Source organism: Mya arenaria, chromosome 4, assembly GCF_026914265.1.
Source record: "Mya arenaria isolate MELC-2E11 chromosome 4, ASM2691426v1".
NCBI lineage: Eukaryota > Metazoa > Mollusca > Bivalvia > Myida > Myidae > Mya > Mya arenaria.
Window position 1 is genome coordinate 14,984,566 of NC_069125.1, and position 14,418 is coordinate 14,998,983.

Genomic DNA, 14,418 nt, shown 5'->3' on the forward strand with positions numbered 1-14,418 from the left:
CTTTTAAGTATATTCAATGAGCTTATTCAATGAGGCTATTTCTCGATCCTGAAATAATTTCAGTAAAAACGAAGTATGTCACAAAGTCCACATTGGTTGTGGAAGTAGGGTTGGCTATAGGGAGGGGCACCTTAATGGCGGCGTGTTGGGTGGTTGGTGGAGGGACATCTAAGTGATGGTTGGGGTCGGAGTTGCTGGGGGGTGGACATCTCATTGATGGTTGGGTGGGTTGGCTGGGTGATAGTCATCTCATTTGGACTGGTAGGGGTTGACTGGGGGTGGGGGCATCTCATTTGAGTTTGGTTGGGGTTGGCGGGAGGTGGGGCATCTCATTTGAGGCTAGGTGTGGTTGGCTTGGGGTGGGGAATCTCATTTGAGGCTGGCTGGGGTTGGATGGGGATGGGGGCATCTAATTTGAAGTTGGGTGGGTTGGCTGGGTTGGCTGGGGGAGGGACATCTCATTGATGGCTTGGGAGGGGTTGGGTGGGGGAAGGGCATCTCATTAACGGTGTGGTGGGGCTGGCTGGGAGTGGGACATCTCATCGACGAGAGAACGATAAAATAGCATCGGGACTTGTTACTGGATAGTAAGCCAATGTCAGAAATAGAACTAAACATTAACACATTACATAAAAATATTTGTTTTTAAATATCTTAATAGTTAAACTAACCTTTTTAAGAAGTATGCAGAAAAGGACAAAAACCAGGTGTGTATGAATTTAGATCTCAATTTCTAGAAACTTCTTAAGCTTAAATAGCAAAATCATTTAGAAAAATGCATACTTAAAATTGATTTCGATAAAAGAAAAATGGTTTATTGTAGATAAGATAATTCCTATTTAAATTAAAAAAGTAAGATTTACATAAGAAGTTTGGAAAGAAATTATAGTCAGAGTTATAATTGTGCCGTGTGTGTTTATTGACTTTGAATTAACTGTACAATGTTAAAATGCTTAACTTCGATGTTGTCTCATGTTTGCAGTGAAGAATGCTTAAAGATTTTGTATTTGGTAATGTTTACATATTGTACGTACATATCTTTTGTGACAAATATTAAATTTGAAGTGTTTATATGTTTGAGCCTAAATGTCCATGAGAAATGTGACTATTCTAAGGGGAAAATTCCTGGTTCGTTTGGTATAACTAATCGGATCACACTGTTCTGGGTCTTTATTCATTTACGTCTTGAGTCCGAGATTTTACTCAAAGCTGCAAACAAAAGTATTATATGATTATTGTTTTATTGAAAGAGTGAAAATGGTGACACTGAATATATATTGCAAATTACATGTTTTAGAATTACTAACAAATATGTTGTCAAAAAAAAAACTTCATCAAAAATCTTTGTTAACATTCAACAATTTTATTTTTTGAATCTTTCAGACTTCATAATCAAATTTGCGAATCTTATTTGTACTCTGGGGCCGTGATTACGAACAGTCTGAAGTCCAAGTCTAGACTTAGACTCAGAAAAAGCATTTTCATCAAGGAAGAAAAAATCATATTTATTTTATTCTTTTACCAGACGGAGGTATACAGTAGTAAGATATTCAAATAGCAATATGTTTCAGCAAGTTTAACCATCAATGCTCTGACAAAAGGAAGATTACAATGAAATAAAGTTTTAAAATAATGAGTCTTGAGTCTGAACTCAGACTTGAGACTGTACGTAATCACTGCCCCTGCTTTCCTCTCTAATGGAGCGATGATGGCGAACAATGCTGAAATTAACACGACTTGAAAATTTTTACTTCACATCTATTTTATAGATTTTGTTAAATGAACATAATTTGAATAATCTTTGACAATCCAAAACAATTATCTCAGTCTTGACTCAGATTCTGACTTACTATTGTTCGTAAACATAAATTCTGGTGAAGCTATTTATACCGTGTCACCGCCTCTTTGTTGGGCTTGAGACAGTTCGTAACAACGTCATGTTTATCTTAACCATGGCCCCATGTTATGTTTATCTTAACCATGGCCCCATGTTATGTTTATCTTAACCATGGCCCCATATCATGTTTATCTTAACCATGGCCCCATGTTATGTTTATCTTAACCATGGCCCCAGGTTATGTTTATCTTTCGAACGTGTCACATGCGTCTTGTATACTTGCACCAGAACCTCACCTGGAAGGTACAGCAGTGTCTGATGCAGGCAGAACATGACAAGCTCTCATCCATTGCCATGCCAACATTTGGCACGGGAGGGTTCTCGTTTCCGGATGACATCGCCGCCAAACAGATGTTTAAGGCTATCAAGGAGTTCTTCCAGACACCAAGAACCTATCTGCACACCGTGGTCATATTCATGTATGCAGCAGCAGCCAATACCTGTCAGGTAAAACTTCTCTCCGAGCTTGAACAGCATTAATGTCAACATTAATACGGCGCCATTTTAATGAATTAAGCAATTATAATATTGTGCAAATCGATCATTTGAAATTATCCTGCTTTTCAATATCCTATGGTCGAGATATTCGTTCTGTCAAATCTTCCTATGGCCATTTGTATAAAACCGGCTTTTGGCTCGGTCAAAGTTATCCGAAATGATTATTAATTGGTCAAAATTGATCCAGTAACTACTACATATTTATGGATTTCGAGATTTTCTGACACTGTTTAACTGCAGTAATTCATAATGATGTTATGCAAGATAGTTGGTAGGAGTGATCCCTTTGATAAATCTGAAGAAAAAATAAATATTTTAGATAAATATTTTCGCTAATTTTTGTACATGTCATATGACACCAAAGCAGGAGTAAACTCCCATTAAACTACTGTGCTACTTACCAATCAAATGAGTCGACTAGCCATGACATGACATGTAGACAACTTGTCACAGTTTTATATCATTGGCTACCGTTACCATAATGATATATCAACAGTTCCTAAAAGCAGAATGTTCAAACCATCCAACTACATAAATCACGCTTGCAAAGCTAACTATGTCCAATTTCGTCTAGGATATTTCTCGTATGCAAAAACATGCCATCTTTCCATTGGACTAACGACAAACTATTGGAAGATCAAGAAGTTTGTTCTGATATGAAAACAGTCGAACCCCGTTGACTCAGACTCACAGGGACAGGTGAAAATACATCGAGTCTCGGTAAATTCGAACCAAACGAAAGTGCTTACCTTTAGTGTAAAAAAATCTGTCCTTTTCAACCAGTTCGAGCCAACGAAGAATTCAAGACAAGCGTGTTCGAGCCATTGGGGTTTGACTGTAGTAAACCCACCGATATAAAATATATTATTCTAAAGAAATTATCATCATCATCATCATCATCATCATCATCATCATCATCATCATCCTCATCCTCCTCCTCCTCATCATCATCATCATCATCATCATCATCATCATCATCATCATCATCATCATCATCATCATCATCATCATCTGTATCATCTGTATCATCTGTATCATCTGTATCATCTGTATCATCATCATCATCATCATCATCATCATCATCATCATCATCATCATCATCATCATCATCATCATCATCATCATCATCATCATCATCATCATCATCATTATCATCATCATCATATTATTATTATTATTATTATTATTATTATTATTATTATTATTATTATTATTATTATTATTATTATTATTATTATTATAGGTGTTTGAAACCACAGTTGGACAGTACTTCAGCTTGGCAGCTCCTGATCAGGCGGCTGGTAAGGACACAGAAAATGATAGTTTATTGTAGTTTCCATACGGTGTTTATAGATGCTATATATATAGTTTAAAATAACAGACATAAGCGCTTTACTTTGCTTAAACTGAATGCCCTTTTCCGTCCTTTACTTTGTAATTAATGATCCTTCATTGAATGTAATCAATGCAATGCTGTTTTAATTCATTATCTTTTATATAATTGTATTGGGTTTTTTTTGTATGTCAATCCCTCACCATTAAACTGTACTTGTTGTTGTTAATTGTATTAATACGACTAATATACATTCGTTCCAATGCTGTTAGGCGGGGGTCCAATTATTAACCAATGATTACATTATACAGTCGAACCTCGCTATGTCGACGTCGGATAAGTCGACTTTCCAGTTATGTCGACTTTTTTTTTTCCGGTCCCGAATTTATTCCTTCTTATTCTATATAAAATAAATCTGTTTGTGAACTAAATTTGACACAATTAATTCTTCTCTTGTTTCACTTTATTTTTCAATAATAAGTTTGCTGTTTTCACGACGAAAATATTTAACAAGACCGTTCAATTGTGGATGTAAACATCGGACAATCCAACTCAAACGTGTTCGGATTGGCGATATTTTTTGTAATTCGGATGAGTCGACTTTTCGTTATCTCGACTTCACTAGATCCCGAAAAAGTTGACATAACGAGGTTCGACTGTATATGTGTAATGCATGGTGTCTTGTGGACATGTGTGTCACTCGCTTTGTGTTTTATTGGCCTTTTTCATTGTGCTTGATTTTGATCTGCTGAACTTGACCCCATAGTAACAAAATAATTGTGCCTGGTTTTAGGCTGCTGACATTGCCCCTGGTGTTTCCGTTATTTTATGGTAACCCAATCATTGTGTTTGATTTGGGGCAACTTGGCTTGTCCCTAATGTTTCCAATGTTGTATTCTAACCCAATCATTGTTCTTAGTGTCGGGCTGCTGGGATAGTCCCTGTAGTTTCGTTCATTTCATTGTTACCCATTCAGTGTGCTTGATTTTGAGCTGCTGGACCTTTTCTTGGTGTTGGGCTGCTGGGATAGTCCCTGTAGTTTCCTTTATTTCATTGTTACCCATTCAGTGTGTTTGATTTTGAGCTGCTGGACCTTTGCTTCTAGTTTCCATTGTTTTATTGTAACTTAGTCCTGGTCCTTGGTTTCGAGCAGCTGGGTTTTTATATGTACAGCGTTTATCTTATTCAATATCAATTTATTGTTTACTAATAAGGAATCTTTGTATTACATATCAACAGCAAACCCTCCTCCTCCAGCTGATAAGCCCGACACAGAACAAGGAAATATGTCTATTGGCAAGGCAAGAGTGGAGACCATTTATGGTCCCATTGAACAAATGGCGGTCAGTATTTTAAAATGCACTTGTATATATATAGCCAGTATGTTTATTATTCTAAACACAAATAAATACTATGTTTCTTAATAATATTTACTTCGAAATATTCTGAAATTTTTGGTAAGGACAACAAATTATTGTTCGAATGGGTAAATGTTTGTTATCAATATGAAGAAACACATAAAAAAGAATAATTTCGATTAAAAGGCTGACGTCATTATGGATACAACAACGAGTTTTCCGAAACTTAACGGCACCATTCCTATGCTGCTCGCCAAGGCTGCCGGAAAGGAGGAGTTCGAGGCAGAGTGTAAGAAGAGGGGAAATGCCAAGGAAGGCAACATTGTCATCACACAGGGCTTCAAGCTCAAGTGTAAGAAAGTGTACCACTTCGTCATGCCCACATGGAAGCAGGATACTGGAGAAAAGGTATATATTGCAGGGGGTGGGGGTCTGGGGCGGTTGGGAGGGCATCCTGGGGAGGGGGTGGGGGTCTGGTGGCGTATGAAGAGGGTGCTTGGGGAAGGGGGTTTATGTCCTTTTGGAGGGGCCGGATATCGCAATCGGAACACTTCGTCCATTTTCCATCAAAAACTACTTAGGATGTATATGGATGGTTTTAAAATATCAGAATTCTTTACATTAAACCACGCTGCGAAGAGATCGCGTAGTAATTTCAGTTTAATAGTTAAACCTAAGGACTTGTTATCAGAAATCATAATTCTTTATGCTATAATACACTTCAATGTGTCTAATTCGAGCTTAGTTATACAAATTATACGTTAAAACGCTACACTTCATTAATATTGTTATTATTAATATATGAAAAACTAGGAATGCATTAATACCATCGAGGTTAAATGTTTTCGATGGAATATATATATAGCCGAGGTATCACGATTGCAAATATCGGCCGTTTTCCCATATATGTTCATCCCAATCACCAGAAAAAATTACCCCCGCAAAAAAGTTCACAACATTTTAGGGGCTTACAAAAAAAAACCCAGCATGGAAATTCAAATCTTGACGCGAAAGGTCGTTATTCTGTGAACATGTTTTTTTTTCAATAATTAAAACTTGTATTCAATAGTTTTCAAAGTCCCATAGACTCCATAGTATTTCTAACAAAATAAATTAAGCATCGCCTTGACCCTTGATGATGATGATGATGATGATGATGATGATGATGATGACGACGATGACGATGATAATCATGATCATTATGATCATGATCATGATGATGATGATGATGAATATGATGATGACGACGACGATGATGATGATGAGGAGGAGGAGGAGGGGGTTATTGATGATGATGATGATGATGATGATGATGATGATGATGATGATGATGATGATGATGATGATGATGATGATGATGCGAGGAAGAGGAGGGAGAGTGAGGAGGAGGAGGAGGATAGGATGGTGAATACGAAAACGACGACAAATCTGAAAATAGTTTTTTATTATTGCTAGAGCATACACGACTGCATAAAGAAATGCCTGACGATGATGAAGGCGGACAAATATACAACCATTGCTGTACCTACTATAGGCACAGGCGGGTACCACTATGATGCAGCTCTGGTTGCAAAGGGCATTTGCAGGTACATAACATGTATTTCTTTTTTGGTTCGACGTTTTTTGTTCATGCGTATGGTACGTTATACGTTTCGAACTATATAATGCATTTAACGTTATAACTATAAATGGCATTTCATACATATCTTAATATCAAAACTTCACAGGGCACATATCTGCACACGGATTATACTCTCCCCTGAGAGAAAAATAGTTTTTCGTAGTATACATGGGTTGTTTACGATGTTCAAAAAGCAGTAATTCACAGTCTACGAGGGCTGCTTAAGAAGTTCAAAGAATCAGTAATTCATAGTTTACAAGGGCTGTTCAAGAGGGTCAAAGAATCAGTAATTAATAGTTTACTCATAGTTTATAAGGGTTGTTCAAGACGTTCAAAGAATCAGTACTTCATAGTGTACGAGGGCCGTTTTACAAGTTCATTGATGTCTTAGCGTTACATGGCCGTTTTTTTGATACGTCATGCAATTAAAAAAGCCATTTAAAAGTTTATTAACATAGAAGGTCTACTAAGTCCATGAACGGTCCTTGTATTTGTTCCCAAACTAAACTTTCAGTGCAGCTGGAGAGTTTGGCAAAGCCAACCCGGATTATGATGTTACCGTGAAAATAATTCTCTATCCTGGTGGACCACAGGATGCAAACAATGTGAGTAGTTTACATGAATCAGTGAATTGGTTATTGATAAATGAACAATCTGTTATAAGAGTTCGGAAATACATTTTGCCCTGTTATTAGAGTTCGGAATTATATTTTGTCCCATCCAATGGCAGTATTATATAGATTGTCGTTCATTCGACTTCGTAAATAAGAAGTTAACCGTTATTGAATTCAATCAGTTGAATCGGAGAATTTAGATAGTGGTTGGCCCAGCAGACAAAGTATAATTTCGAACACTTTGCTGGTTTAAGTTATGAGTATGCATTTACTCAACTGATCAGGATGTGTTAATCCAATTATGTTGGTAATTGTATGTTATCTTCCTTTAACAATTACTTGAAGCAGCTATTTTAAATGGGGGGGGGGGGGGGTTATTGTATTTTAATTCTTCAAATTTCACAAAAAGAGGCATTCACGATAACGAAACTTGAAACCCACATTTCTAAAGCATGACAGCTCGCCGAAATGAAAAGATATTAATCAATTAATGGTAATTCTACCTTCAATGTTTGTTTATAGCATCAAGCTAAAATATGCCAAAAAATATGAAAAAAGGGGAAAGAGCGTTAAACCCAATCGCGTTTAATATAACCGCGCTAAATGGAACTTGTTTCTTGCAGGCTATCAAGTCAGTGGTGAGCAGTTGGAATTCGGGAAGTGGGAATGCCAATATACCTAAACCAAAAAGTGCGTTAACATATAGATATTAAAACATAATTATATGTTTTAACATAATAAAATATATCAAAGTGTGTATTTAGTGGTCAACATTATAGTTTGTCAAATATTTCTCAAATTTTCCAATACATTAATATTTATTCATTAAATCAGCAGTCGATTAACAGTGGCTGGACCAGTTAGTGTTTAGTTAACCCAATATAACGTTGAAAACTAATCAAATTAATATTTTTAGTATGTACTTTCATAAAATAAATGGTTATGCGACTGTGTTGCATCATACGTTTTATTTTAGTTAATACATCCTAACAATCTGTTACCATATCGTTACCTTATCATTTTGGTGTTTGGTTTATTTTTGCATTATTTAGGTGGCAAAAAAGTTGGCTTTCAAGCAGCAGTCGATGACGTACAAGATGATGAGGACAGCGGTGCCCCTTTCGTGCCCCCTAAGAGAAAAAGAGACTTTGTTCTTCTGCAATTCGTGTCCGATAAGACGAAGAACGTGGACGAGGGGTTTGACTATATCAAGGATCAGATAGACAAAGATAGGAGAGTTGCTGTTGTCGAGCTGAAGAGAGAAGACAATATTGATGATGTGGAACTCATTGAAAATGACAAGAAAGGGGTATGTTAAAACACATCACTCCGGCGCAAACAAAGTTTGAAAGTATTACACTAAGGCGTCCAAATACTTAACAAATTGTCGGTACCAGGTATGTAATTACACCCGACACATTTGCATACACAGTTTGAGGATTCTTAAACCATGGCGTCCAACGACTTACACGAAAAAGGTATGTAAAAACACATGACATACGTCTACACAAAGTTTGAAGATTCTAACCCAAGGTGTCCAAATGTTAAAAAAGAAGTATGTAAAACACACGACACATATGAATATAAAGTTTGAATATGCTAAACCAATGCGTCCAATTGTTATTGATCGGAAACGCCCGAAAAAAAAGATATTAAAGGTCAAAGAGTCCTTGATCTTTGACCCTTTCGCCCGAAAATTAGTATTCGTGAAAGTTATATTAAAATGTAGGATAAGACTAGTATGCGATGAATGCATATCTAACATAACAGTGAAAATATATTTGCACACAAATTTCAGGTGATAACATCATCAATCATAGGCATAGAAGTTTAGCTGTACAATGAAGAGTGCGTTTATCGCCGCCCCCGTGTTGGCGACGCTTTTGGAATGTTGTTTAAGGTTTTGCGAGCAAGCTATTTGCATGCACAAAACTCATATCTAGAACCTAATTTTATTCCAAAATAACATGAAAAGCATTAGATAAAATTACACACCGAACTCATACACGTGATACAGGACACAAGAAAAGCGTCTTCTCATAATATCCATCTTATACCAATAACACACAATATTAAAAAATGGGCCTGTTGTTCAGAACCTTGCTAAAGTTAACATCGCTGTTTACTTTAAATCGCTACTGATCTGGCAGTTTAATAGATATACTTGTAATATGCAGTATTTCTAACAAAATTTTAACCAACTGTGTTAGGTGTAGTTGTCTTCTTTAAATATATTAGCATATCATCAAATAGTTCACAAATGCCGTTAATACCGTTTTTAACTTTTGCAAAGTTCGGTTAATGGGGTCAATGTATACGGTATCGTTTGCAGACCCGTATCGAGGAGTTAGCTGACGTTTTCAACGTTGACGTGAACGTTGACCTCAATGGACGGAAGGTGACGGTGAAGGGTATGGGTGAAGACGTTCCAAAATGCTTTAGGAAAATCCTCGAACATCTCAGTGATCGCCGGAGAGACCAACTCTCCAGGCATATTGGCCAAACAGTCCTCAAGGTAGTTTGGCATATACATCTTTTTTATTCAAGCTCGTATGTTTCTTTGAGAAAACGTGTCAAGTTATGTCATAGCTAAGTTGTCGTCGTCTGCGTATAATGCACCAGTCAATTGTAACCACGGCCCCCTAGGTCCGGGGAATAGCGGGGACTTTGACTTTCGGTACAGGCAACCCCGGCTAAAATCCCTGGCCTGCGGGGACGAACAGATGGTAAAATCCCCGCCAAATACCCCCGCACCCCAGGGACCCTAGGTAAGGCCCATTCCCCGCTATATTTTGCGCAAGGAAAAAACACTGCATTCACCCGGCACTGCGGGACCACCTGAACACGGCCCATTTCCCCGGCTATCCCCGGTATACCCGCGGACCTGGGGGGGGGGGGGGTGAGGGCGTGGTTACAATACACTACTGCATAAGTGCAACAACTTTTACCTTCACCATAACAACAATAAACGTTCAAGATGTTCAAAGAACACTTTGTACTCATATTGCGAGAGACAATATGCGCATCAATCATTATATTTTTATTTTCCCTTTTTCATTACTTAATATAGTTTTACTTAAAATGTTGTAGTATCTGTTTATCAAGAAAATCTTCTAGATGGATTATTTCGTGTTTTACATATGCTTTTCCCAGTTGAGTGACTGGGAAACTCCACCTACAGAGGTCATGCAAGGTCGACCGGTTCATGCAAAATGACCGCAATTTTTATCGTACAGAAAATCAAGTGCGGATGTAAATATTTAATATTCAATGATTAGTAGCTTTTAAAGAATTAGATTATATGTGGGTTTGATTCCTTTTTACGTGTAGTTCACATGCTATTGTATTTGAAAGGTAACCTGAATGTCTGTGTACCTCACAGTTCCATAATTTACTTACAGCATATTGAGTGGTACTACACTGAAGACAGCGGGAAACTGTGGGTGCCCTATCCCAGACATATCAGCTTCATGCTGGAGGAGGCTTTCGACGAGAAAGGTTCGTGGTCTCGTCATCATCATCATCAGCAGCAGCAGCAGCAGCATCATCATCATCATCATCATCATCATCATCATCATCATCATTGTAGCCAAGTGAAAATTACAGTATAAGATAGGCAATCTGTATCAGAGAATGAAGTTGGTTTATCATTTTACTCTCCCTTACCTCTCCGTAATAAACCTGGAATTATTAAGAAAGCATCAATCGCAAATCAATACTTACCGTTAGTGTTTGAAACTTCAAGTAATACAATCAAGTTTTCTTATAATGTAAAACCAACATGTCCGCAGAGTTCAGCAGTCAAGCTTGAGATGTCACGTTTCTTTCTTTTCGTTTCAGTGAACGAGAAGAAGTTTACGGACTCGGACAAGCGCGTGTATGTGGTAGACTTCCGGAATTGGACGGAATGTGTGCATGATGGAAAGAAGACGGACTCTACCAGCGCCGTCACAGTCATCCGGAAGGATCTGACTGAGGGTAGGGCTCGTTACAGTTTAAATGTCGGAACGAGTCCTGTCTTCAAACGTTGACCTCTTACGCAAATGAACAATGCGATTCGGAGGTTATGATAAAGTGACACTCTTATTCAAAATCATGTATAACAAAAATCTATTTTGACTGATAAACCTTTGACGACTTACTAAATAATGCATTTATGGAAAATATTAATACTGATAACAAGATTGTAACAATGTTTTTAATGGAAGAAAGCGCAAAAATATTAAATGATTGGTGAATGCTAAAAGATTTACTCATGTCTACTATAGTCTCACAAGGTAGAAATACCGTGTATTATGCTCATTTATTTCAAATTGAACTCGGTATTCTTCGTAAGAACCATTGTTTTCGACATTTGTTCATCCTATTTGGAGTATTAAAACAAAAATATCAATTGTGGTAAATCTTATTTGGGAGTAAGTTCTCTGTGATAGTAGTGGTCCAAAACCTCAGCATATGGTAACTTTTTTGTTAACTTTTGTCAATAGTATTATATCAGTAAATATTATGCACGTGATACTGTTGAACATGTTGTTAATATAAATGTATTTATATAACAAAAACATATACAGATTATGTTAATAACATCTAAAGCTGTTGAGAAGAGTGTTAAAGGGATATTAAAGGTAGCTTTGTTTTAGAGAGATGGAAGGAAATAAAGAAATATAGTTTGGTTCCGGATGAAAAACTGAATAAAGGCATAAGGTAACTTACTAAATGGGTAGGCATCATTTGATTTGAGTAAAATGCTATCTGTCCTAAACCAGGGAGTATCTCAGCGCTTCCTGGCTACTGGGCGCCGATGGCAGACGTGGACACCCTGCTGGAGGTGCCGGTACTTCCGGCGGAAGAGGAGTATCAGAAGGTGGAGGCGGCTTTCATCGCTGCCCTTGGGGCTTACCGGCCACGCTTCCAGCATATCAAGGAGGTGAGAAATTTGACATAGTATTTTATTTCTTTATTTGTGGTACCTTTGTTTCTGTTGAAGTACTGGTGGTGGTAATGTTGTTGTGTAGTGGTTGTAGTGGTTGTGCTATTACTAATGATGACAATGTCGTTATACATAGGAAACCTGATGTTATTTCAGCAGTTCAAATAGGGTTACAAAATCTCCAAATGGTTATGATCCTGCTGCTGCTGCTGCTGCTGCTGCTGCTGCTTCTGCTTCTGCTGTTGTTGTTATTGTCATACCCAGTGTTACTGCCAATATATAATTCGTATTTCACATCATTAATTCCTCGTTTTAATAAATACGTTTGCAGATACGGCGCATCCAGAATCGCTCCCTTTGGCAACAGTACATGACCCGGAAGCAGCAGTTGGATGCGGAGCTAGCCGGAAGGGGCGTCCAAGACATTGAGCGGCGCCTCTGGCACGGGTATGACGTGCAGAACGAAAAATCCATCAACGTCTATGGTTTCAACAGAAGCTATTCGGGCCAGACATTTGGTAAGGTGTTATAATGCAATATTTTAAAGGAATTCATTCACACCTTTTATGTTGGAAAATATGTTTTACAACTTTGATTCAAATTAGTTATTTTACTCAATTTTATGAATAAACACCTAACAATAACTGGTGTATTCTCATTCAAACAGAATTGTTTTTAAATCTAAGCTAAAAATAATTAAATACCGTTAATTACGCTTCTAGGCAAAATAAAGCATTGCCTGTCACATTTTTTAATATTTTTAACAATATGCATTATAACTAAAATTTTAACTTTCGATGATGCTTTATTACTTAAATGTCACTAAGTTCACGTTTCACACTAAATTAATGTTTTTCATTGTCTGATTCTCTAACGCGTGAACAAGAATGTCGTTTGAACGTGATAATTGCCTGATTATCAATGTTAAAGATGTCCTATGCTGGTATGATAAATGGAATGAAATCGTATCAAGCTAAACTTTTTTAGGATTTTGGTAAAATGAGTTGAAATTCGGTGGTATTCATTATTCAACTTAAGTTAATCTTATGGCCATACATTTCTGACTTCATTCACTCTATTGGTCAGTTATTGATAACAATTAATCCGATTAGCTACATCGTTCTTCAATCCAATTAATACCGATATTGAATAACAGCCCTAGTTGAGAATTCACTTAAGTATGTTTGTTTCATTGGATGGGGGGCGGTTCTTTTTAAACGTGCTTTGCAAAATTAATATCATTAAGGCGCGGTAGGTTTGTTATATTGGGGCCGGTTCTTTCAAAACTTGACATATGAATTTCACATTTTATAGGTGCGGTGTACTACGGTCTTGGCGTCTACTTCGCCGTGAAGTCCGAGTACTCCGCCGGCGCCAGCTACTCGCCCGTCGACGCCGCCGGCTACAAGCACGTGTACCAAGCCAGGGTTCTCGTCGGGGACAGTGTACAAGTGAACAAGGGCTACACGGATAGGTACCCGCCGCTACTTCCGGGATCACAGACGGATAGGTGAGCTTAAATTTTGCAAATCATTTCACGATTAAAAGAATAAAAAATATCTTACACTTGTAGTGTTAAAATATAATCGAATCGAACCGGACTAAGCAGTTCGACTTACTATCGGACAATAATCGAAAGTTATCTTAGCATTTTAACCATGGAAAGCATATTAAATATATGTGAACCAGCTTAACATTCAATTACCTGTTATATTGAACATTTAATAAGAATATCTTAATTTCATAAAACTTTTACACACAAAAAGTAAATTAGTTAATCAAGGGCAATAATGTCAGGTGCGTCCAGGTTCCCTGGTTCATTGTTTTGGGTATAAAACATCCACGATTCGATGAATGTAACCATTGTTTTCAATATGTTAAAAAAATATATTTGAAAATACCTTGTGCACCGAATGGAGAGCAATTGCTTGACGCTTGTCTTGTCTGTATTAAAATATCTGGTAAAAACAATGCAAGGCTTACCGGTTCACTCAATGCACTTTACTCTCCAAAACTACGATTTTATACCGTTCCCTTAGTGTTAATCTCATCCGATACCTTGTTTTGGTCAGCGAAGGGTATTATCATCGTTTTCCGAGTGCAGATCGCCAGTTTTGGAGATAGATCTGCACATTTAAGAAAATGCTGACTGGTTCATTCTGTACAT

The 14,418-nt window shown here is 37.3% G+C and overlaps 1 protein-coding gene across 3 annotated transcripts in view; it reads left to right on the forward strand.

Moving 5' to 3' along the window:
• The window catches only part of LOC128230164 (protein mono-ADP-ribosyltransferase PARP14-like), a 35,872-nt gene that overhangs the window by 16,403 nt on the left and 5,051 nt on the right, over positions 1 to 14,418 (forward strand). For 2 of the 3 annotated variants that reach the window (XM_052942216.1, XM_052942217.1), the window contains 14 exons: positions 2,126 to 2,344; positions 3,639 to 3,696; positions 4,968 to 5,071; positions 5,273 to 5,494; positions 6,542 to 6,672; positions 7,222 to 7,312; positions 7,945 to 8,011; positions 8,374 to 8,630; positions 9,654 to 9,836; positions 10,723 to 10,819; positions 11,162 to 11,299; positions 12,088 to 12,248; positions 12,583 to 12,769; positions 13,566 to 13,761. In XM_052942216.1, coding sequence (XP_052798176.1) covers positions 2,126 to 2,344; positions 3,639 to 3,696; positions 4,968 to 5,071; positions 5,273 to 5,494; positions 6,542 to 6,672; positions 7,222 to 7,312; positions 7,945 to 8,011; positions 8,374 to 8,630; positions 9,654 to 9,836; positions 10,723 to 10,819; positions 11,162 to 11,299; positions 12,088 to 12,248; positions 12,583 to 12,769; positions 13,566 to 13,761 — 2,111 coding nt within the window. Of the gene's footprint in view, positions 1 to 680; positions 708 to 2,125; positions 2,345 to 3,638; positions 3,697 to 4,967; positions 5,072 to 5,272; positions 5,495 to 6,541; positions 6,673 to 7,221; positions 7,313 to 7,944; positions 8,012 to 8,373; positions 8,631 to 9,653; positions 9,837 to 10,722; positions 10,820 to 11,161; positions 11,300 to 12,087; positions 12,249 to 12,582; positions 12,770 to 13,565; positions 13,762 to 14,418 lie in introns of all 3 variants that reach the window. The other variant, XM_052942215.1, reaches the window with a different exon arrangement.